Genomic DNA, 21,587 nt, shown 5'->3' with positions numbered 1-21,587 from the left:
CCACCTTAACCTGTCCAGGACCACCTCTGCAAACTCTTCTATGAGAAAGAAATGAACTTTTTTCTGGGTTAAGGGACTTGCTTTTAGGGCATCTTTGTTATATCATCCTAATCTGAGTCCTCACTCTGGAATTTTAAACCCAAACTGTATGGGTCTGTATTGATGGCAAAATTGGGTGCTTTCAGCAGCAAATAGCAGATTTCTGGATTCACACAGGCTTAAACAGTGAAGCAGAATTTTAACTCTCAGAACAGCAAGTGCAGAGACGGGGCAAGCTTTCAGGTTGTTTGATTTAGCCGCTAAATCGTATCATTCAGGGCTCAACTTCCTTCTCCCAGTCCTCTGCCATTCATTTTTTTTTTTTAATTTAATTTTATTGGAGTATAGTTGATTTACAATGATCTGTTAGTTTCAGGTGTACAGCAAAGTGATTCAGTTATACATATACATATATTTTTAAAATTCTTTTTTCATATAGGTTATAACAGAATATTGAGTAGAGTTCCCTTGCTATGTAGTAGGTCCTTGTTGGTAGTCTATCTTTTATATAGTAGTGTGGGTATGTTCATTCCAACCTCCTGATTTATAACCCGCCCCGCCCGCACATTTCCCCTTTGGTAACCATAAGTTTGTTTTCGATATCTCTAAGTCTGTTTCTGTATTGTAAGTAAGTGCATTTATATGTTTTTTAAAAATTAGATCCCACATGTGAGTGATATCATATGAGATTTGTCTTAATCTGTCTGATTTACTTCACTTAATACGATAATCTCTAGGTCCATCCATGTTGCTGCAAATGGCATTATTTCATTCTTTTTTATGGCTGAGTAATATTCCACTGTATATATGTACCACATCTTCTGTATCCATTCCTCTGTCGATGGACATTTAGGTTGCTTCCATGTCCTGGCTATTGTAAGTAGTGCTGCAGTGAACATTCCAGTGCATGTATCCTTTTGGATTATGGTTTTCTCCAGATATATGCCCAGGAGTGGGATTGCTGGATCAAATGGTAGCTCTATTTTTAGTTTTTTAAGAACCCTCCATGCTATTCTCCATAGTGGCTGCACCAATTTACATTCCCACCAACTGTATAGGAGAGTTCCCTTTTCTCTACACCCTCCGCAGCATTTATTGCCATACTTAATATTAGCTTCATCTTCAAGCCAGTGGCAAATGTTAATATTCCAGTTCTGAGCATCACATCCAGGCTGGACAACATTCATAGAAGAAAGAGAGACTATTTTATTTGTGGCTGCTTCTTAGGAGAGCAGAAATGTTCCCAGAAGCAAAAAATTTCCCAGCAGTGTCCCATTCATATGTTAACAGCTGATATTGAGGCACATTCCTGACCCCATTCCTGTTAGTTAGAATGGAACTAACCCTGGACCAAACAGGTGCACCGCAGGGGCTTGAGTGACATCTGCATCTCTGGCTGAGTAGGGGAAGATTTGAAAGAAAAGGAACAATCTTGGATGGACTCATTGAAGACAGGGATGATGGGTAGAACACTGACAGTGCCTACTACAAAAGGAAACACTATAAAAGGATCTGAAAAAAATATGAATGAAAAGGTATGTGTTGGGGATTTGCTTCAAAATACCATGGGAGAGGAGAAATGGGTAGAGCACAGACAAAGCAAGGCTACCCATGAATTAATCATTGTTGGAGTTCATGGGGGTTCATTATACTTTAAGCTTTTGCATCTGTTTGAAATTATCTGTGATTTAAAAACAACCCCCAAAACCTTAAAACAAATAAATAATCCAGGCAAAACAGGGGAAGAAAAAGTAGCAGGAGAAATTTGATCTGTTTTTGTGTTATCGGTAATGGTAGCTAACGTTTATGGAGCATTTGCTCTTTGCTAGGAGCAATAGCTATCAGCTGAGAATGGCTTAGGCCAACAAGAGAATTTATTCACTGGTCTGACTGGCATTTTCAGAGGTAGCTTCAGGCCCAGTTAAGCGCATCTTTTGCTTGTGCTTTCTTCCTCATTGGGGCTCTCTCTGGGCCGTTGCCTAGCAGCTCCTGGCTGGCTCCCATTTCTTCAACACCCCAGAGGAAAGGGAACTCTCCTTTTAATTTTTAAAATTTCTATTTATTTTTTAAATGCAGTATAGTTGATACACAATGTTGTGTTAATTTCTGCTGTACAGCAAAGTGACTCAGTTATACATATATATACATTATTATTATTTTTATTAATTTATTTATTTTTGGCTGTGTTGGGTCTTTGTTTCTGTGCGAGGGCTTTCTCTACTTGTGGCAAGCGGGGGCCACTCTTCATCGCGGTGCATGGGCCTCTCACTGTCGCGGCCTCTCTTCTTGCGGAGCACAGGCTCCAGACGCGCAGGCTCAGTAGTTGTGGTTCACGGGCCTAGTTGCCCCGCGGCATGTGGGATCTTCCCAGACCAGGGCTCGAACCTGTGTCCCCTGCATTGGCAGGCAGATTCTCAACCACTGCGCCACCAGGGAAGCCCTATACATTCTTTTTTTAATATTCTTTTCCATTATGGTTTATCCCAGGATATTGAATATAGTTTCCTGTGTTATACAGTAGGACCTTGCTGTTTATCCATTCCATTTATAATAGTTTGCGTCTGCTAACCCCAACCTCCCAATCTATCCCTCCCTCAACCCCCTCCCCCTTGGCAACCACAAGTCTGTTCTCTATGTCCGTGAGTCTGCTTCTGTTTCATAGATAGGTTCATTTGTGTCATATTTTAGATTCTACATATAAATGATATCATATGGTATTTCTCTTTCTTACTTCACTTAGTGTGATAATCTCTAGTTGCATCCATGTTGATGCAAATGGCATTATTTTGTTCTTTTTTATGGCTGAGTAGTATTCCATTGTATATATGTACCACATCTTCTTTATCCATTCCTCTGTTGATGGACGTTAGGTTGTTTCCATGTCTTGGCTATTGTGAATGGAACTCTCCGTTTTATTAGTTGCAGCAGGAAGTCCCACAGTGAGATCCCATTGATCCAGCATGGATTCTGTACCTGGATCTAAACCAGTGATGGACAGGAGAATGTGATGCTCAGAGGGACCAGTCACATTCTACCCCTGGAGCTGAGAGTAGTCTCCCTCCCTCTCAAACACCAGGGACTTAGAGAGGCTGATTCTTCTAAAGAGGGTCCAGGGAGTGTGCCAAGGGAAAACGACGTGGATATTGGACAGAGAGAAGTGACAGATGACCATTGTGCTTATATGATCTCATTTAGGCCTCATAAAAACTCTGGGCACATACTGTTTTTACCCCATTTTACAGGTGGAAAAACGGAGACTTAAGAGCTTAAGTGAGTTGCCCATGAGCATGTAGGTGATGATGGTAGAACTAGGATTCAAACACAGGAAGCTATTGGTGCCCTGGGCCTACCCTGGAAGTTGTCTGCAGACAGTTCTACACACTGACAAGGTTCTTTGTGTTGTTCACCTGAGCCCATTCATTCTCTAGCCACAGGAGTGGGGTCCTTCTAACTATGGGACAGGCCACACATGCAGGAGGGTGAGTGAACATATCCAGGCATGACCCTCAACCAGCAAGAGATGGGAACTGTGGAATAAAACTGTTGGTTCCCCGCCCCTCCTGAGGGCATGCTGACCTTATCTCTTAGAGGGTTCCCAGGGAAATTGAGCCCCGCTTCTTCAGGGCCATAACCTACTCAAAAATGTACTGTGTACTGGCTTCCTTCCTTTCCCTGCCTTGCATCCTTATTCCCCTACCTGTGCTTCCTAAGAGCATTTCCCCCAAAACTACTTGTCCCCAAATCCTTGCCTCATGGCCTGCTTTTGAGGAAACCCAATCTAGAGACATCAGCCGCCAGCAAAATACTGTAATGATTAAGTGGGATAATATCATTAAAACCCTCAGAGCAGTGCCTGTCTCTTAGAAAGTGCAAAATGAATGGAACAGTCGTTTTGACTGTTTTCCCTCAAAGTTGCCCATGCAACCATGTAATTTATCATCCAATTTGGACATTTTTGAGAATGAAAGGGGGCGCTATGGTAATTGCTCAGGGAATACAGGTGAAAACTAGGACTGTCTGTAGGAAACCAGGGTGTATTATCACCCAACAGTCATGACTTTAGTAGAAAGGGAATTCTCCATACAAAAGAAATTCTACCCCAACACTATAAACACCCGTAACTGTTTCATAATTTCATATTTTTATGTATTATCCTTTCTTAAGTGGAGGCTCACCTTATCGTAGCCATTTAGGGCCTAGACAGGATAATATTAAACTTCTCATTTGTAAGTTAGCAGTGCAGTTGTCACTTACAAAGAACTGACAAGGCATATCACACACAGAAGTGCTTTAGGTCTAAACATAGTGAAAAGGACTGTTCAAACTTCTCCTGGTAGAATAGAGAATTGAACTTTGAGAGAGTAAAAACTTCAGATGTAGAAAGCTAATACCCAAGTGGTATGCATTTGAAAGCATATTAAGATCACTGTCTAAATAGTGTTGACTGAGAGTGGCCACTTCTCACAGTGAAAGTAGAGAATCAAAGCTCCAGTGAAGGCTGGAAGAAGCCTTATAGCGTCTCATCTGGTGGATCCCAAGTGCAGCTGCCTCTCGAGATCATCTGGAGGAGCTTTTGTAAATAAACAGAAAATTGGTCCTTATCCAGGGAGGCCACACCTGGCCTAGAGCAGGGGTCAGCAAACCATGGCCCCCAGGGAAGCTGGCCAAATCCAGCCACATTCGTGTACATTTCATCCTGGGCTGCTTTGATGACACAGTGGGAGACTTGAGCATGGCAGTTGGCAACAGACATCATACAAGCTACAAAGTCTAAACTATTTCCTATCTGGCCCTTTATAGAAAAATTCTGCTGACTGCTGGCCTAGAGGAATCAGTATTTTAAAAAGCTTCCCGGGGCTTCCCTGGTGGCGCAGTGGTTGAGAGCCCGCCTGCCGATGCAGGGGACACGGGTTCGTACCCCGGTCCGGGAAGATCCCACATGCCGCGGAGCGGCTGGGCCCGTGAGCCATGGCCGCTGAGCCTGCGCGTCTGGAGCCTGTGCTCCGCAACCGGAGAGTCCACAGCAGTGAGAAGCCCGCGTACCGCAAAAAAAAAAAAGCTTCCCTGTAGATTCTGGTGCACAGCCAGGTTTGGGAAGTACTGATGACAATTTGCGCCTTGCATTTATAAAAACACTAAGCTGAGAGGCCCAGAGAGGTGAAGTGACTTGCCCAAGGTTGCAAAGCCAAGACAAGTCTGAGAAACTTCTCCCTTTTTAACCCCCGTCTTCCTCCCGCCGCACCCTCCCTCCCTAATGATGTTCCTAGCTTCTGTTAGAAACCAGCCTCTTCACTGGACCACTGTGGGGCTCAGCTGGCAGCAGTCAGCTCCCTGGCCAACAACATTTGATGATGAATAATACAGTGACTTGGCTTGGCGTCCATCACCCTAACTTTCCTGCATGCCAGAACGCCTTCGCTTTGTCATGGGCACCATCTGGATAGAAAACCATGTGGAATTTCCAGCAAATGGCATTTGATAGACATGTGCCACAGAAATCTCTTAAGTGAAAAGCTTGTCAAGAGTGAGAGGGGGATGGGCTTCCCTGGTGGCGCAGTGGTTGAGAGTCCGCCTGCCGATGCAGGGGACGCGGGTTCGTGCCCCGGTCCGGGAAGATCCCACGTGCCGCAGAGCGGCTGGGCCCGTGAGCCATGGCCGCTGAGCCTGTGTGTCCGGAGCCTGTGCTCCGCAACGGGAGAGGCCACAGCAGTGAGAGGCCCGCGTACTGCAAAAAAAAAAAAAAAAAAAAGAGTGAAAGGGGGTTACACATCCCAAAAAAGAATCATTCATTCATTGGTTCACTGATTCCGCAAACTTTGATTGGGTGTTTTACTATAAGCCAAGCACAATGCCAGGCTCAGGGAGTTTAGTCTCTGTCTTTATGGATCCTATGGTTTGATGAAGGAGGCAAACAAACAATACGTAATAGATAACTAGTAAAAAATAGGTAAGTAGATAGGCAACTGCAATTGCCACGTGCGACGCAGACAAGACACAATATGACAGAAACACAAGAGGCAACAGTTACAAAATGCCTGTTATGCTCCAGGCACTTTTTTTACATGCTTTGTATGTACTGACATTTAATGTTCCCAATAGTCCTGTGATGGTAGCCACGATAATAACCCCCATTTTACAGATGGGGAAACACGTTGGTTAATTGGCTTGCCCGAGGTCATATGGCTAAGAAATAGTGAGGCTGGGATGTAAATCTACACAGTCTAGCTTAAGAGTTATAAACCATCGTGTTTTATGCCCCTCAAAATGGACGCAGACCTAAGAAAGAGCCGCAGAAGCTGATCTGGTGTCTTTTGCAATGCCTGGAGCACACATAATGAGTACAGAATGAATGTATGAATGAATGAATGAATGAATGAATGAATGTGTACATAGTACAGCTATGTACGTATACCTTTAAGAATTCTATCTGGCATAAAATGAACTGTTGGGAGTCCTGCATTACCCGTCCTCATTTTTTTTCCTTTCTGAGTGTTTGAGCTATTACCACCTATTTCAGCCAAAACATTGCTGCACTCTCATGTGAAAGGTAAAATGCGATAATTAGACAGAGCTCATTAAATCAGTTCAATGATCCTGAAGTAGGAACCAGAGAACCATGATTTCCTAAAATGTTTCAAGTATTAGTATGCAGCGAGAATAATAAGGCAGACTCTTACAAGACTGCTATAAGAAAAAAGCCCATCGATCATAAACACAGAAGCACCAAAGACGTATTTATTGCCTTTCCTTAGCATAGAAAGCACTGTGCGAAAGTGCACGTGTTCAGAAAGAATTCAGCTGATTCACATTCTCAGGGAGTGTGTGTGCACTAAAGGTTTGTAAGAATCAGATTCTTCTGAGGCTCCTTGAGGGATTCAGCAAACAGGCGCCCTTCAAACCAGTTTAAAGTGACATCTTTGTGAACCTGACGCTGTGGGTCTTTGAAACAAGGTAGAGTGCCTTTTGCCACCTGGTAGAAGAGCCACGCTCTCTGCTGTCCCCAGTCAAACAAGAAGAGAATCCACCAGGTGCACGGTCTGACTGCAAGGGTGCTTTTCCAGGCCATGTTTCAATCTTAACAGCACTTTGATCCTCTTGGGAATTAATACCCTGAAAGTGTCCAAGCATTTGTTCAGCTCTTGGGATATTTAACCCATGTGAAATGAAAGGGGGGAATGTTTGGTGACTGTATAATTTTTGAAGTCCTTAAACCTTTAACATGGTTGGTTAGCTCAGATGTCCGCCTTCCTTGTTCAGTCCTTGTACATGGAGGAAATAGCCCTTGCCTACTCTTGGGCTAACTCCTACTTGAAGGCCCAGTTGAACCTAGTCTGAAATGATTCAGCACGAGTTTTTTGAGAAGACAACATTTAGGGAAAGTTACAACTTTAGGAGTTCTGGACGTGCCACACAAAATATGCTGCTTTGTTGGTATATGGATTATTTTGAGATATAGACACTTTAAAAATGTATATATATATTTTATTGAAGTATAGTTAATTTACAATGTTGTATTAGTTTCAGGTGTGTAGCACTGTGATTCAGTTTTATTTATTTATATATATACATATATATATATATTTTTATTTTTCAGATTCTTTTCCCTTATGGGTTATTACAAAATATTGAGTATAGTTCCCTGTGCTTTACCGTAGATTCTTGTTGGTTATCTGTTGGGTTTTTTTTAAAATTTTATTTATTTTTATTTTTGGTTGCATTGGGTCTTCGTTGCTGCACACAGGCTTTCTCTAGTTGCGGTGAGTGGGGGCTACTCTTCGTTGGGTGCGCAGGCTTCTCCTTGCTGTGGCCTCTCGTGTGGAGCATGGGCTCTAGGCACACGGGCTCAGCAGTTGTGGCTCTCAGACTCACACGCTTAGTTGCTCTGCAGCACATGGGATCCTCCTGGACCAGGCCTCGAACCCCTGTCCCCTGCATTGGCAGGCGGATTCTTAATCACTGCACCACCAGGGAAGCCCTGGTTATCTGTCTTATATATTGCAGTATGTATCCCAAACTCGTAATTTATCCCTCCCTCACCCTTTTCCCCTTTGGTAACCATAAGTTTATTTTCTTAAATAATTTATTTTATTTTATTATTATTATTTTTTTAGATGGAGAATTTTAATTAAATTGGCATAGTTAAGACCAAAAAAGGTAAAGTGGACATTGTCAGTGTATCTTCAGCCCTTGCCTTAACAGGTGAATGAACACAACTTGAAACACAGGTGACTCTTGCTGGTCTATGAGACAGTGAAGGGAGCTTCTCAATATTTAAGTATATTAATATAACCAGTTATAGAAATCTAAATATAAAACCAATCTCCGATAGGGTTTGAGAAGGCATTCACCATATCCCTGAAAAGTGTAACATTCCTTATTCAAGTTTAATCACCTCTTTAGAAGGGGAAAATAGTGATAGTACTTGCTGAACCAGAATTACTATCAAAATTCAAAAAGCTGACCATATTCATTTAGCCACGAGCCAATCTTATTTAAATCAGGACAGAAATATTACATCAGCCATTCATGATCTGAATTCTAGTGTATGAGGTCCATTTAAATACGGTACACATAAAAAGTCATGAGACATTTGTTCCATAATAAATAAGGCAGTGGCCAACTATTACTCATTAGTAGCTTTTTCGAGATAAGCTATCAAGTCTGCCCTTTCTCCCTTCTTCTTAATGCCAGCGAAGATCATTTTTGTTCCAGGGATGTACTTCTTGGGATTCTCCAAATACTCCGTCAGTGTCTCCTCTCCCCAGGTGATGCCTTTGTTCTTGCTGGCATCTGTGTAAGAGAAGCCGACAGCCTGACCTGTCTTTCGCCCAAACAGGCCATGGAGATTTGGCCCAGTCTTGTGCTTGCCTCCCTTTTCCACAGTATGGCACTGGGCACACTTCTGAACAAAAATCTTCTTGCCCTTCTCAACGTCACCCTTTTTTTTTTTTTTTTTTTTTTGTGGTATGTGGGCCTCTCACTGCCGTGGCCTCTCCCGTCGCGGAGCACAGGCTCTGGACGCGCAGGCCCAGCGGCCATGGCTCATGGGCCCAGCCGCACCGCGGCATGCGGGATCCTCCCGGACCGGGGCACGAACCTGTGTCCCCTGCATCGGCAGGCGGACTCTCAACCACTGCGCCACCAGGGAAGCCCACCATCACCCATTTTTAAATCATTCTTTCTCCGTGTACGACCAAGACGTTCCCGCTCGCAAGCTGAACGTCCCGCTCTCTAATCTATTTATTTTATTTTTGACTGCGTTGGGTCTTCGTAGCTGTGTGCACGGGCTTTCTCTAGTTGCGGCGAGCGGGGGCTACTCTTCATTGCGGTGGCTTCTCTTGTTGTGGAGCACGGGCTCTAGGCGCATGGGCTTCAGTAGTTGTGGCTCGTGGGCTCCAGTAGTTGTGGCTCGTGGGCTCTAGAGCTCAGGCTCAGTAGTTGTGGCGCACGGGCTTAGTTGCTCTGTGGCATGTGGGATCTTCCCGGACCAGGGTTCAAACCCGTGTTCCCTGCATTGGCAGGCGGATTATTAACCCCTGTGCTACCAGGGAAGCCCCCATAAGTTTATTTTCTATGTCTGTGGGTTTATTTCTGATTTGTAAATAAGTTCATTTGTATCTTTTTTTTTTTTTTTAGATTCCACATATGACTGATATCATATGATATTGTTTTTCTCTGCCTGGCTTATTTCACTTAATATGGTAGTCTCTGAAGTGCCCTTATCTGCCTAGAAACACATCCTTCAGAAGGAGCTCAATTGTCATAAATCCGCTCCCCGGGAAACTCCAGGGAAGATTGATTCATCACAGGAGAGAAAACTACAGGTCCACACCACACCCAGTCAAAAACCTTGTCACAAACTATCATACCTCTCATGTGTTCTTTTACGGCGCCATTCATCTTTTTTTAAAATCATTTACTCTCCCCTAAGAGGCCTACATGCCCCCTTCCCTTTCCCTGTAAAGATGGTATTTAATCCTGAATTCTCAAGCCACCTCTTTGAGTACTTATTTATTTTTCCCTGGGTATCTCCCATATATACATGAGCCAAATGTTTATAACCTTCTGCTTGTTTTTCTCTTATTAATCCTTTATTACAGGTGTCTCAGCGAAAAACTTGGAAGAGTAGAGGGAAAAACATTTTTTCTCCTAGACACTAACTTTCCTATATTTTCCTATACTTCCATAATGCAATTTACATAGTGCTTGTTTAATGTCCGTAAGTATAGACTGTATTTACTAGTTCACCATTATGTTACCAAGTCCAGGCTCGTACTGCTTGCCACACAGCAGGCCAAAAAATTGAGAGACAAATTGTTGGGGCAAGGAGTAGCAACTTTATTCAGAAAGCCAGCAGATGGAGAAGATAATGAATAGTTTCCCAAAGAACTGTCTTACCCAAGTTAGAATTCAGGCTTCTTTTATACTAAAAGGGAAGGTCGTGTGGTTGGTTGCTGCAAACTTCTTGGTATCGGAATCCTTTGTTCTTGCAGCTGCCCAGAGGTCAGGTCACAATGTTTCAGTATACCTGCAACAAATATATATATATATTTTTTGCGGTACGCGGGCCTCTCACTGTTGTGGCCTCTCCAGTTGCGGAGCACAGGCTCCGGACGCACAGGCCCAACGGCCATGGCTCACCGGCCCAGACGCTCTGCGGCATGTGGGATCCTCCCAGACCTGGGCACGAACCCGTGTCCCCTGCATCGGCAGGCGGACTCTCAACCACTGCGCCACCAGGGAAGCCCTACCTGCAACAAATCTTATTCTCTGTTCTGTAACTTTTTATCTCTATCAGAATGGAAAAGTGTCATACCTTTAAAGGTCAGGGCCTTGAGAATGGGCTACCCTGTATATTTCAAGCAACATTCTTAACTTGTAGCAAAAGCACTAGAATACAAAGGTTAAAGTGAAAGAAATAGATGTAATATGGAGTCAGATTTGTTCTTCCCTATTACAATTACATACCCAGCGCCTGTGTGGCCCATTGTAGAAGTCTAATAAGTAGACTTATTAGAGGAATAGTGGAGGAATATGTCCTGGAAACTAATGAGTTCTATTTCACACCATCTGTGGGAGCTTTCTGAAGCTCTGTGGTGTAATTCTTATTACTGGTTTAATATTTCCTCATGGGGCTTCCCTGGTGGCGCAGTGGTTGAGAGTCCACCTGCCGATGCAGGGGACACGGGTTCGTGCCCCAGTCCGGGAAGATCCCACGTGCCACGGAGCGGCTGGGCCTGTGAGCCATGGCCACTGAGCCTGTGCGTCCGGAGACTGTGCTCCGCAACGGGAGAGGCCACAACAGTGAGAGGCCCGCGTACCGCAAAAAAAAAAAAAAAAAAAAAAAAATCCTCATGAATTCTCTTAGTTTGAGTTCCTCCAAAACAGAACCTAAAGCAGGATCTTGGGTGCAGGAGGATAATTTGTGAGATTTCCAGGAAGCAGGAGGGAGGAGTGGGGGCAGCTGTGAGAGCAGGGAAGGAGAAAAAGCCAAGAAAGACATCTCTGTGGGCAACTGGTGCTCATTTCTGCAAGGACCCTGACTGAGGCCCAGAGGCCGGGGCATTTGTCCACAGCTCCCTCGTTGTGGAGGGTTGCCACAGGGTTCTTACCTTCCCTGCCTCTACAGAAGCAGAGAAGGACAGTGGAAGCGTTAATGGGAGACATCAGATTTGCCAAAAACCCACCTTGGCTGAGACTGAAATCATGAAAAGGTCCGGCTACTTGACCAGAAAATGTTTTCTCTTTCATTTCTTATTGTTGAAGTATAGTTTACAATGATTTACAACTTACAAGGATTTACACCACATCTTCTTTAATCTGTCGATGGACATTTAGGTTGCTTCCATGTCTTGGTCCTTATAAATAGTGCTGCAGTGAACGTCAGGGTGCGTGTATCTTTTCGAATTATGTTTTTTGCTCCACATATAGGCCCATGAATGGGATTGCAGATAATGCTTTCGTGTTTTTTTTTTTTTTTTGCGGTACGCGGGCCTCTCACTGTTGTCGCCTCTCCCGTTGCGGAGCACAGGCTCCGGACGCGCAGGCTCAGCGGCCATGATGCTTTCGTTTTGTAAGGAACTTCCATAGTGTACTCCACTGTGGCTGTTACCAACATACATTTCCAAAAACAGCTTAGGAGGGTTGCCTTCTCTCCCTGCCCTCTCCTGCGTATTTTGTATGTAGATTTTGATGCTAGCCATTTAGACTGGTGTGAGGTGATTCCTTGTTCTAGTTTTGATTTGCGGTTTTCTAATAATTAGCCATGTGGAGCATCTTTTCATGTGCATTAAAAAAAAAATCAGAAACAGCGTGCATTAAATTTACCTCTTGAAATTGGTTTCTTAAAAGTCCGCCCTGATTCGAATTCTTTTTCGATCAGGTACCCCAGGACATTTCTTGAGGGCAGGTGTCCTTTAGAGCAGGGGTCCCCAACCCGCGGGCCTCGACTTGTTAGGAGCCAGGCCTCACAGCAGGAGGTGAACACGGGAGAGCTAGCGCAGCTTCATCTGCGACTCCCCAGCGCTCCCCGTCACCCCCATTGCCACCTGAACCTTTGCTCGCATTACCGACTAAACGATCCCCCCCATCTCTCCTATTGCCGCTGGAACCATCCACCCCATCGCTTGCATTACTTCCGGGACCATCCCCGCCCCTGTCCATAAAATTGTCTTCCATGAAACCAGTCCCTGGTGCCGAAAAGGCTGGGGACCCCTGCTTTAGAGCCCCGCAGGCCTTGTTATGAAGTGTCCCTTAGAGGGATATCTAAGGACCGGTTTTAAAGTTGTTGTTACGGGAAATGGCCACAAGGTGGCAGCATTTTTTCATGCCCCACTCGGGTTACCGGCAACCAGAGCCTTAGAGAAAGTCCTGTTACTGGGTCGTAGATTCGAGTGGACTGTGGCAGAAGAAACACCCCAGAGCTCGTGTTTCCTTACTTCTTCCTCCTTACCCTTCGCTCCCCGCTACCCCCACGACAATTCCCAAGCCCTGCCAAAAACGCCATGCTGAGCTTGCTGTCGTGCGGAGGTGGGGAGACTCCGAGGAAGGAGGCTGCCCCTGGGAACCCCACCACCAGGAGACTTGGAGACCAGGTGATTTTTCAAAGCTCATGCAGCGTGAGGGTCCACCGACCTTTGGGTGCACTAGGCTTGGTTGAGCTGTAGGAGGCCCCGCCTGCATCTGGAGGTTGTCGTCCGCCTGTCAGGTCCAAGAGAGGCTCATTTGCTGGCACCTGCTTCCCAGTTCCCTCACCTCCACCACGTCTAGACTTGGGACCCAAGGCTGCTCTGGCTCCAGGGATGTGACACCAGCCTAGGTCACCGAGCCCTGAAGGGAATATCGTTGGCATTTCTTCTCTTTCCTTTTCTTTTGAAATTTAATTTTTATTTTATATTGGAATATAGTTGATTTACAGTGTTGTGTTTGTTTTGGGTGTACTGCAACCTGATTCAGTTATACAGATACGTATATCTATTGTTTTTAGGATTCTTTTCCCATATAAGGTATTACAGAGTGTTGAGTAGGTTTCCCTGTGCTCAACAGTAGGTCCTTTGATTATCACTTACATATATATTACTGTGGATATGTTAATCCCACCCTCCTAATTTATCCCTCCCCATCCCCATCTTACCCCTTTGGTAGCCATAAGTTCATTTTCTAAGTCTTTGAGTCTTTTTCTGTCTTGCTAGGGAGTGCATGTGTGTCATCTTTTTAGGTTCCTCATTTAAGTGCTATCGTATTTTTTTTTGGTCTGTCTGACTTCACTTCGTATGATAAACTCTAGTTCCATCCATTTTTCTGCAAATGGCCGTCTTTTCTAAACTGATTTTCTAATCTAGGTAGAAATGGGAAGCTGTCCTCTGGAAGTGTATTAAAAAAATTTTTTTTTAATGTAAAGAGAAAACATCAGTGCAAATTGGGTGCCGACTTTAATGTTTTTTGGAAACAAAAAATTGGCCCTGGGTATGAACCCCTCTGCCTTTGCCATGTTTTCATTTTGCTGGAGTGTAGCACTGATCCTCGTGCAGTGAAGAAGCAAATGCCCCTGTGACCCACCCTGAGTTCCCTCCCTTACTTGCCAAATCTTGGTAGAAAGATTCCTGTTTTTTATGTAGATTCATATTTTCTTTTCTCTGTCTTTCTGTTCAAGATCACTTATTTCTCTTTTTCTTATTATGTAAGCAATGCATTTTTATTCTGGAAATTTTAGAAAATACAAGAAAGATCAAAGAAAGAAATAATAGTCATTTATATTTTCCTTACTTAGATACAGCCAAGCTCACCTTTTTGTATATTTTCTTTTGGCAGTTGATCCAGGTATTATGAAAATGACAGCGTTCTGTTCATAGCATATTTAAAACTCTCACTTATTTTGGACATTTTTCTATATTGACAAATATGGATAAACAGTTTCTGCCCTCCGTACCTCCCACCTCCCTCCATCCTTCTTTGGTTTCTTTCTGCGTTCCTTTCTTTTGTAAAAATAATTCTATCTTTTGTCTGGTTGGAAAAGCAGTCATGTAAAAAAAATACACACACACACAGATATACATATACATGTATACACATGTGTGTGTTTATTAGACCACTCAGAAAGAACTTCTACCATCTAGAGCGGGAGTCAGCTAACTTTTTTCTAAAGGACCACGTAGTCTGTGTTGTAACAACTCAACTGTGCATTATGGTGCAAAAGCAGTCCTAGAGAAAGTGTAAAAGAATAAGCATGACTGTGTTCCAATAAATCTTTATTTACAAAAAACAGCAGACAATCCTGAAACTGTAGTTTGCTTGGCCCAGTCTAGGGCAAAGCACTAATTATTTACCTTCCAGAAACACATACCTATTTTTTTCCCACAAAAATGGAATCATACTACATAAGCTGTCTTTGGATGTATTTAAATATTTATTAGTGTCTGTTACGTGCCAGCTCATATATAGTGGTGTGTACAATGTTGAACAAGACTGACAGGCTGTCTGCTCCCGTGGTGTGTACTGCCAGGGACACAGTGAAAATCATAAGCGCTCTGAAAGTCATGGGGGGATGTGATAGACAAAAGTCAGCATTCTAGTGTATCATAACTTTTGCAACCAATCCCCTATTCAGGGGCATTTAATTTCCTTAATTGTTTCTATTGTAGACTTTCCTGTCGTAAACATTTTAGGATTAAGTCTTTATGAAAAACCGTCATTTTTACTTGGGCTCAAATTCCTTAAAGTGGAATCCCTGAGTCAAAAGGAATACAAATTTTTTTGGTCTTTTGCTAAGCATTACCAAAGTACTTTCTAGAAAACTTATACCAACTTACACTTTCACCTGACCTTTTTTTTCCCCCCCTTGCTTCCTTTGTGCAGCCAGACTGAGTTTCATGAATTGAGAAAGTAAAATGAAAGTGGCACAAATCTAAGCTGGGAAATAGAAAGAAAGAGATGGGGAATCATTGGCGGGAGAGGAGCCCAGTTTCAGATGTTTTGTCTTCAGGGGTTTCCTGTGATCTGCTCCCTATGTAATAGTTAGGAATAAATCTCAGAAGTTTTGTAGTGCGAGCTGACACCAGTTATTTACTGCCTTCACCACGTGCCAGAAGCTCTGGTAAGCCCTTCACGTGCATGATCTGAATTAAGCCTCGGAACGGCCTGATGATGGTGGAGCCGGACCACGACCGGGTCTCTTTGAACTAGAGTAGGAATGTCAAGCTGGGAGCCCCGCGGTCTGATTTCTTTGGCTCACACAGTGTGGCCCGGCACAGCATTTAAACATTTATCGACATAGTTCCAAACATTTTAAAACTGGAAAATGTCACAGAAAATCTATCTTTAAAACTTTGGGAAAATTGCAAGACCTGGGCACGCTGGGGTCATACTCCCACTTGCTGACAGTGGGTGTGTCGTGGGGGGCTTCTTCTTCACAAGGGACGTGTGTTCTGTTGATGATACTATTGAGCTAAGACTAGCGGCCACTAAGAAATTCCTCCTTCAAACCGATAGTAACTCTGTGCTTGGGACACGGCGGGGAGCTGTGGGGAGAATGCATGATGCCCCTCCTTCTCCAAGCCACTTCCTTACTTATTTACTTGCCCGAGTTTGTTGCCTGGATGTTAACTTTGGGACAAGACAGGACTGAGCAGAAGGAGGGCAGATGTGGGTCCAGCCATCACCATGACCCAGCCTAGGCTCTAGAGGAGGGGACGCTGCAGAGGCTCACTTAGGTGAGGGTGTCCCAAGCTGTTGGGGGGACAGCCTGTAAAATGAGTCTTGGTTTCTGGGTGTCTGCCCTCCTCCTCTTACATCCATCTTTCTCATTTCCTGTGTTATTCACCACCTAAATTCTTTTCTAGTACACGTCACCACACGCTTCCTGGCCACGTGGGTCTCCCTACTCCATCTCGCCTTAGGAAGTAGTGGACTTGGCCATTTTCAGACTGTTGTCTTCTTTTCTTAGTACGTCTCTGCCAAATGCTTGCCCCCAGCCTGGCCGTGTGCCCATCTGTTGCCCGCTTGGCACGTGTGCACCCATTGGTTTTCTGCTAGGAGTGGCTGTGGCTTTTGTTCACCTCCTAACTCTCTGTGGCTGGAGGGCACACGGGGGCTCTGTCAGACCTAGTGGCTTTGGAAGCCAGAGCTTGGCTATCTCGTCTTCATTTTGTGTTTTGTTTATTTAGAGCCACAGAGCGCAGCGAAGAAGTCACCTTTACGTATGTGCGCTTCCCATACACCAGCCACTGTGCCAGGTGAGGGGTACCAGGAAGGAGAGGGCAGTGAGGGCGTCAGAGGTGCCAGCAGAGGGTATGAACCAGATCAAGTGTGGCATCTGCACCAGCAGGGAGTAGATTCAGAAACTCCTCGCGGCAGAACGCACCAGGTCAGGGAGACTTCTGGAAGGTGCTGCAAACAAAGCCTTCACGCCAGGAGAGAGCTCTTAAAAACACCCAAAGTCAGGGCTTTTAATGTCCATCCTGTTCAAGCCCCACTTCCTCCTTAAGCTCACCTGAGTGCCTCTGTCTTCAACGAACTCTTCTGTCTCCTAACTTCTGTCCAGTACAGAAGCCATTAGCCACCCGTGGCTGCCGATCATCTGCAGTGTGACCAGGCTAAGTTGAGATGTAATGTAAATATAAACTACACGCGGGGTTTGAAGGCTTAGGACACACACAAAGATAGAATGTAAGATATCACGTTAATAAACGCATATTGCTTACACATCGAAATGACATTATTTGGCTATATTGGATTAAATATATTATTCTGTCTTTTTACTTTTATTAATATGGCTATTAGAAATTTGAAAACTACATATGGACATCTCATTTGTGGCTCAAGGGAGAGTCCCGCTGTAGAGCCCTCCCTGACTCAGCCACATCAAATATGGTTCTCTATGACTTCGCCGTGTATTTGTTACATATACATATATATATATGTGTGTGTGCGTGCGTGCGTGTAAGTATAGTATATATTCTCAGTCTCTCTAAGTAGGTAGAAGACAGGACTAATGTCTCGTCTCGTTCCTCTGTGTTTCCTCACTCTCTGCCCTGCCAAAGTGCCCCTTTTGCTATTAAAGATCCAATGTGTGTTTGATAACAATTCTTTCATTCATTTGACAAATATTTGTTGAACTCAGACTCTGTGCCAGGTTCCCCTGGGAACTTAATAAACTTTAACTCAAAACCTGGCGTAGGGAAAAAGAATGTAGGAATTATCAACTTTATTTTGCAAGATAAGGAAATTGGGGTAAAAAGTTTAAGTGATTTGCTCAAGGTGACCCACTAGGTAAGGGGCAGGAAACAGGATTCCAGAACTCTTTTTTTGTGTGGCTCCAAATCACGTCCAGCATGCTGATCCTGTTGAGAATCCTTCACCCCAGCCCAGGTGCACCCTAAATCCTGTCTTCTTGTTTGTATATGTACACTTATTACAACGCTCTCTAATCGTCCATCTTTCCCGATAGACTCTGAATGGGAGGACAGGAACTATGTCTCTGCTGATCCCTGTTGCGTCCCTGGGGCCTCGCACATGCCTGGCACCTCGTAAGCACTTAGTAAATGTCTGTTGAAGATATTTAGTAATAAACGAGTGTGCCTTCTCCCTCCCACCGTTATAAAATTCATGTTGAATTCCATTTTCCTGGAGAGGATACAAATTGGAATAAAGCTCTATAGCTGCTTTCTCAACAACTGAAATATTGTAAGCATTCATTTTGTATTTTATTTATTTAGAGCTCTACAATGCAAAAAAGAAATCCATTTAGAGTCTGGGGAAGAAGTCTCTCTTTCCCTGCCGGTTCTGCTTTTATCTTATCTCACCTACATGACAAAACCAACCACCTGTCTTTTGTCAAAATACACTATGCATCCTCATAACAGCTGTGTGCTAGCTGCTGCCAGGGCCTTGGTGCAAACCCGGGACTGATGGGTTTTTAAAATTATCTTGGCATAACTTATTTGCCATAGAGTATCTGAATGGATTGTAACATGCCAGGACCACCTAATGGTTATAAGACCGGAAACCATCCTGCCCACCAGGAAAGAAAGGTAGCCAGACATGGAGAGAAGAACACTGAGCTACAAAGCATTAGAAGTGGTTACTGGTCTCAGCTTTGTCATTACTATCTCTGTAACCTTGAATGAGCCATGCTTCCTCATTGTCATGAACCTAGTTCTCATATCTATAAAATTGAGGACATTGAAATAGATCAGAAAGGACAGCAACATGGCATACGTACCACCCTGCTGTTGCTGTCTTCCATTGCAGACATTGCTAATCAATCACAATTTACTTTCCATTGATCCAGGGTACAGCTTCATAAACCTTATCACAGCACTGCTTACACTGTCACTCATCAGTCACTGACCATTGCCAGGCAAACAGTCCTTTTTCTCTTTTTGTGCAGGGTAGGGAGAAGAGAAGAAATCACAGTAGGATAGCTTTTATTCTTAAAAACCTTCCCTGCGTTAGCTGGAAGTCACCAGCGTGGTCATGATGATATCGCAAACAATCCTCTGAGATGACCCTGGTGTGGAAAGGTCATTGAGCCCTTCTGGTTCCTGGCAACACTGAGGTGGCAGAGCTCTGAATGGGCTGAGACTTTGAGGGAATTGGCCAGGGACCGTATTCTTTCTGAAGCTCCACTAGTGGGTCATCATCAGGACTTGGTAGGGAAGGGGGCTGCAGCCTTGTTTCTTGGGACAATACCCAAAACTCTGAGATATTTGCTGGATTGTGGGAACTTCTTCCTAGTGGTTAGAACATCAGTATCTGGCTCTCCAGACAGCTGTTTACATTTGGATTTCTTTGGGCTAGTTTCGTGTAGTGGAAAAGGCAACTGGGGAATGACTTTTCCTGGCAGAGTACTATTAGGTGAAATAAAGCCACAGACTTTATTGACTCTTTTTAAAGAATAAGAACATATGCATAGATCAGTGTCCAAAAGGATAAAATCATGATGGCTAATGTGTCTTTTTTTGCCTTTCTTTTTTTAAAAATTTTATATTGGAGTATAGTTGATTTACAGTGTTGTGTTAGTTTCAGCTGTACAGCAAAGTGATTCAGTTATACATATACATATATTTATTCTTTTTCAGATTCTTTTCCCATATAGGTTATTACGAGTATTGAGTAGAGTTTCCTGTGCTATACAGAAGATCCTGTTGATGATCTGTTTTATATATAGTAGTGTGTATATGTTAATCCCAACCTCCTTATTTATCCTTCCCTCCCCACCTTTCCCCTTTGGTAAGCCTAGGTTCGTTTTCTAAGTCTGTGAGTCTCTTTCTGTTTTGTAAATAAGTTCATATGTATCATTTTTTTAGATTTCACTTATAAGTGATATCATATATTTATCTTTCTCTGTCTGACTTACTTAGTATGATCATCTCTGGGTCCATCCATGTTGCTGCAAATGGCATTATTTCATTCTTTCTCATGGCTGAGTAATATTCCATTGTATATATGTGCCACATCTTTACATGATGGCTAATGTTTATTGAGTGTCTGCTAAAGGCCAGGCAGTGTGTGAAATGCTTTTCAAATTCCATCCCACCTCATTCTCACAACAGCACGAAGAGATGAGTGTCCCTGTCAGGCCCATTTTGCTGACAAGGGCACTGAAGCTGAGGAGGGTGTAGTAACTTCTCCATGGTCACAAGCTTGTTAAACAAATAAGCAAGGATATGAAGCCAAGTGTGTGACTCCAGAAGCAGCCCTCTTAGCTTCTGCATCATACTGCCCCACCCAGAGTTTGAAAGTGATTGTCTCAGAGTCTTGAGATTAGAGGCGATTCAGCGATTTTTTTTCTTTGTGCTTTTCTGAGTTTTCAAAATTTTCTACATTGAACCTATATAACTGTAGAAAACAGAGGGAGAAGTCTTAAAAAGAAAAAACTGACAAGACAATGAATCTGGAGTCAGAGTTAGAAGATCTGAATTTAATACCCAGCTGTTTTTAACAGATTGTCTAACCTTAAGCTGGTAATTTCCCTTGTCTCAGTCTTGGTTTCCTTTTCTATAAAATGTGATCATTGGACTGAAAGATCTGTAAGATTCCTTCTGGGCTGGAAATTATATACATGTATTTGGGCAGGGGTTAGGAGGTAGTATCTAGTAGATGCATTCATCAGCTTTTTTTTTTCCACCTGGGAGGTGATGACTATATAAGAGTGAGAAACTCTTTTGGGACCATATGGTATAAAAAATTCAGAGCGGTTTCTGTGTGAGTGCTCTAGAAGCACAATAGCTCAATTTTATTACAACTATGAGTTTCTCAGAACAAATGTGTTAGAACATGACCTTGGTTGTCATCATGGGACTCTTCATACACAGCTTGGCCTTTTCTTTTCTTTTTTTTTTTTTTTTACATCTTTATTGGAGTATAATTGCTTTACAATGGTGTGTTAGTTTCTGCTCCATAACAAAGCGAATCAACCATACATATACACATGTTCCCATATCCCCTCCCTCTTGCGTCTCCCTCCCACCCTCCCTATCCCACCCCTCTAGGTGGTCACAAAGCACCGAGCTGATCTCCCTGTGCTATGCGGCTGCTTCCCACTAGCTATCTGCCTTACGTTTGGTAGTGTATATATGTCCATGCCACTCTCTTGCTTTGTCACAGCTTACCCTTCCACCTCCCCATATCCTCAAGTCCATTCTCTAGTAGGTCTGCGTCTTTATTCCCGTCTTGTCCCTAGGTTCTTCATGACATTTTTTTCCTTAAATTCCATATATATGTGTTAGCATACGGTATTTGTCTTTCTCTTTCTGACTTCACTCTGTATGACAGACTCTAGGTCTATCCACCTCATTACAAATAGCTCAATTTCATTTCTTTTTATGGCTGAGTAATATTCCATTGTATATATGTGCCACATCTTCTTTATCCATTCATCCGATGATGGACACTTAGGTTGCTTCCATGTCCTGGCTATTGTAAATAGAGCTGCAATGAACATTTTGGTACATGACTCTTTTTGAATTATGGTTTTCTCAGGGTATATGCCCAGTAGTGGGATTGCTGGGTCTGGCCTTTACTGTATAGTCCATGTCTGTCATCAATGT

General features: G+C 43.5%; 2 protein-coding genes across 4 annotated transcripts in view; one reads left to right on the top strand and one right to left on the bottom strand.

The window, feature by feature from the left end:
- Positions 1-21,587, top strand: part of FRMD4B (FERM domain containing 4B) — a 334,665-nt gene that overhangs the window by 68,622 nt on the left and 244,456 nt on the right. The window lies entirely within an intron of this gene.
- On the bottom strand, positions 8,660-13,045 carry LOC109552138 (cytochrome c). The gene is made up of 2 exons (XM_019947430.3): positions 12,992-13,045; positions 8,660-8,977 (listed from the first exon to the last, which is right to left on the bottom strand). The coding sequence occupies exons 1-2, from the start codon at positions 13,043-13,045 to the stop codon at positions 8,663-8,665; spliced, it is 369 nt and encodes a 122-aa protein (XP_019802989.3). The 3' UTR covers positions 8,660-8,662.

Source organism: Tursiops truncatus, chromosome 10 (assembly GCF_011762595.2).
Source record: "Tursiops truncatus isolate mTurTru1 chromosome 10, mTurTru1.mat.Y, whole genome shotgun sequence".
Lineage (NCBI taxonomy): Eukaryota > Metazoa > Chordata > Mammalia > Artiodactyla > Delphinidae > Tursiops > Tursiops truncatus.
The sequence above is the reverse complement of the archived record's forward strand: the minus strand, read 5'-3'. Positions and strand labels throughout refer to the sequence as shown.

Bases quoted from the DNA above. Each gene is read 5' to 3' on its own strand.
- LOC109552138 (XM_019947430.3), bottom strand. From the start codon at position 13,045: ATGGCGTTTTTGGCAGGGCTTGGGAATTGTCGTGGGGGTAGCGGGGAG. The intron at 8,978-12,991 runs GTAAGGAGGAAG...AAAAAAAAAAAG, and splicing joins GGGGTAGCGGGGAGCGAAGG to GGTGACGTTGAGAAGGGCAA.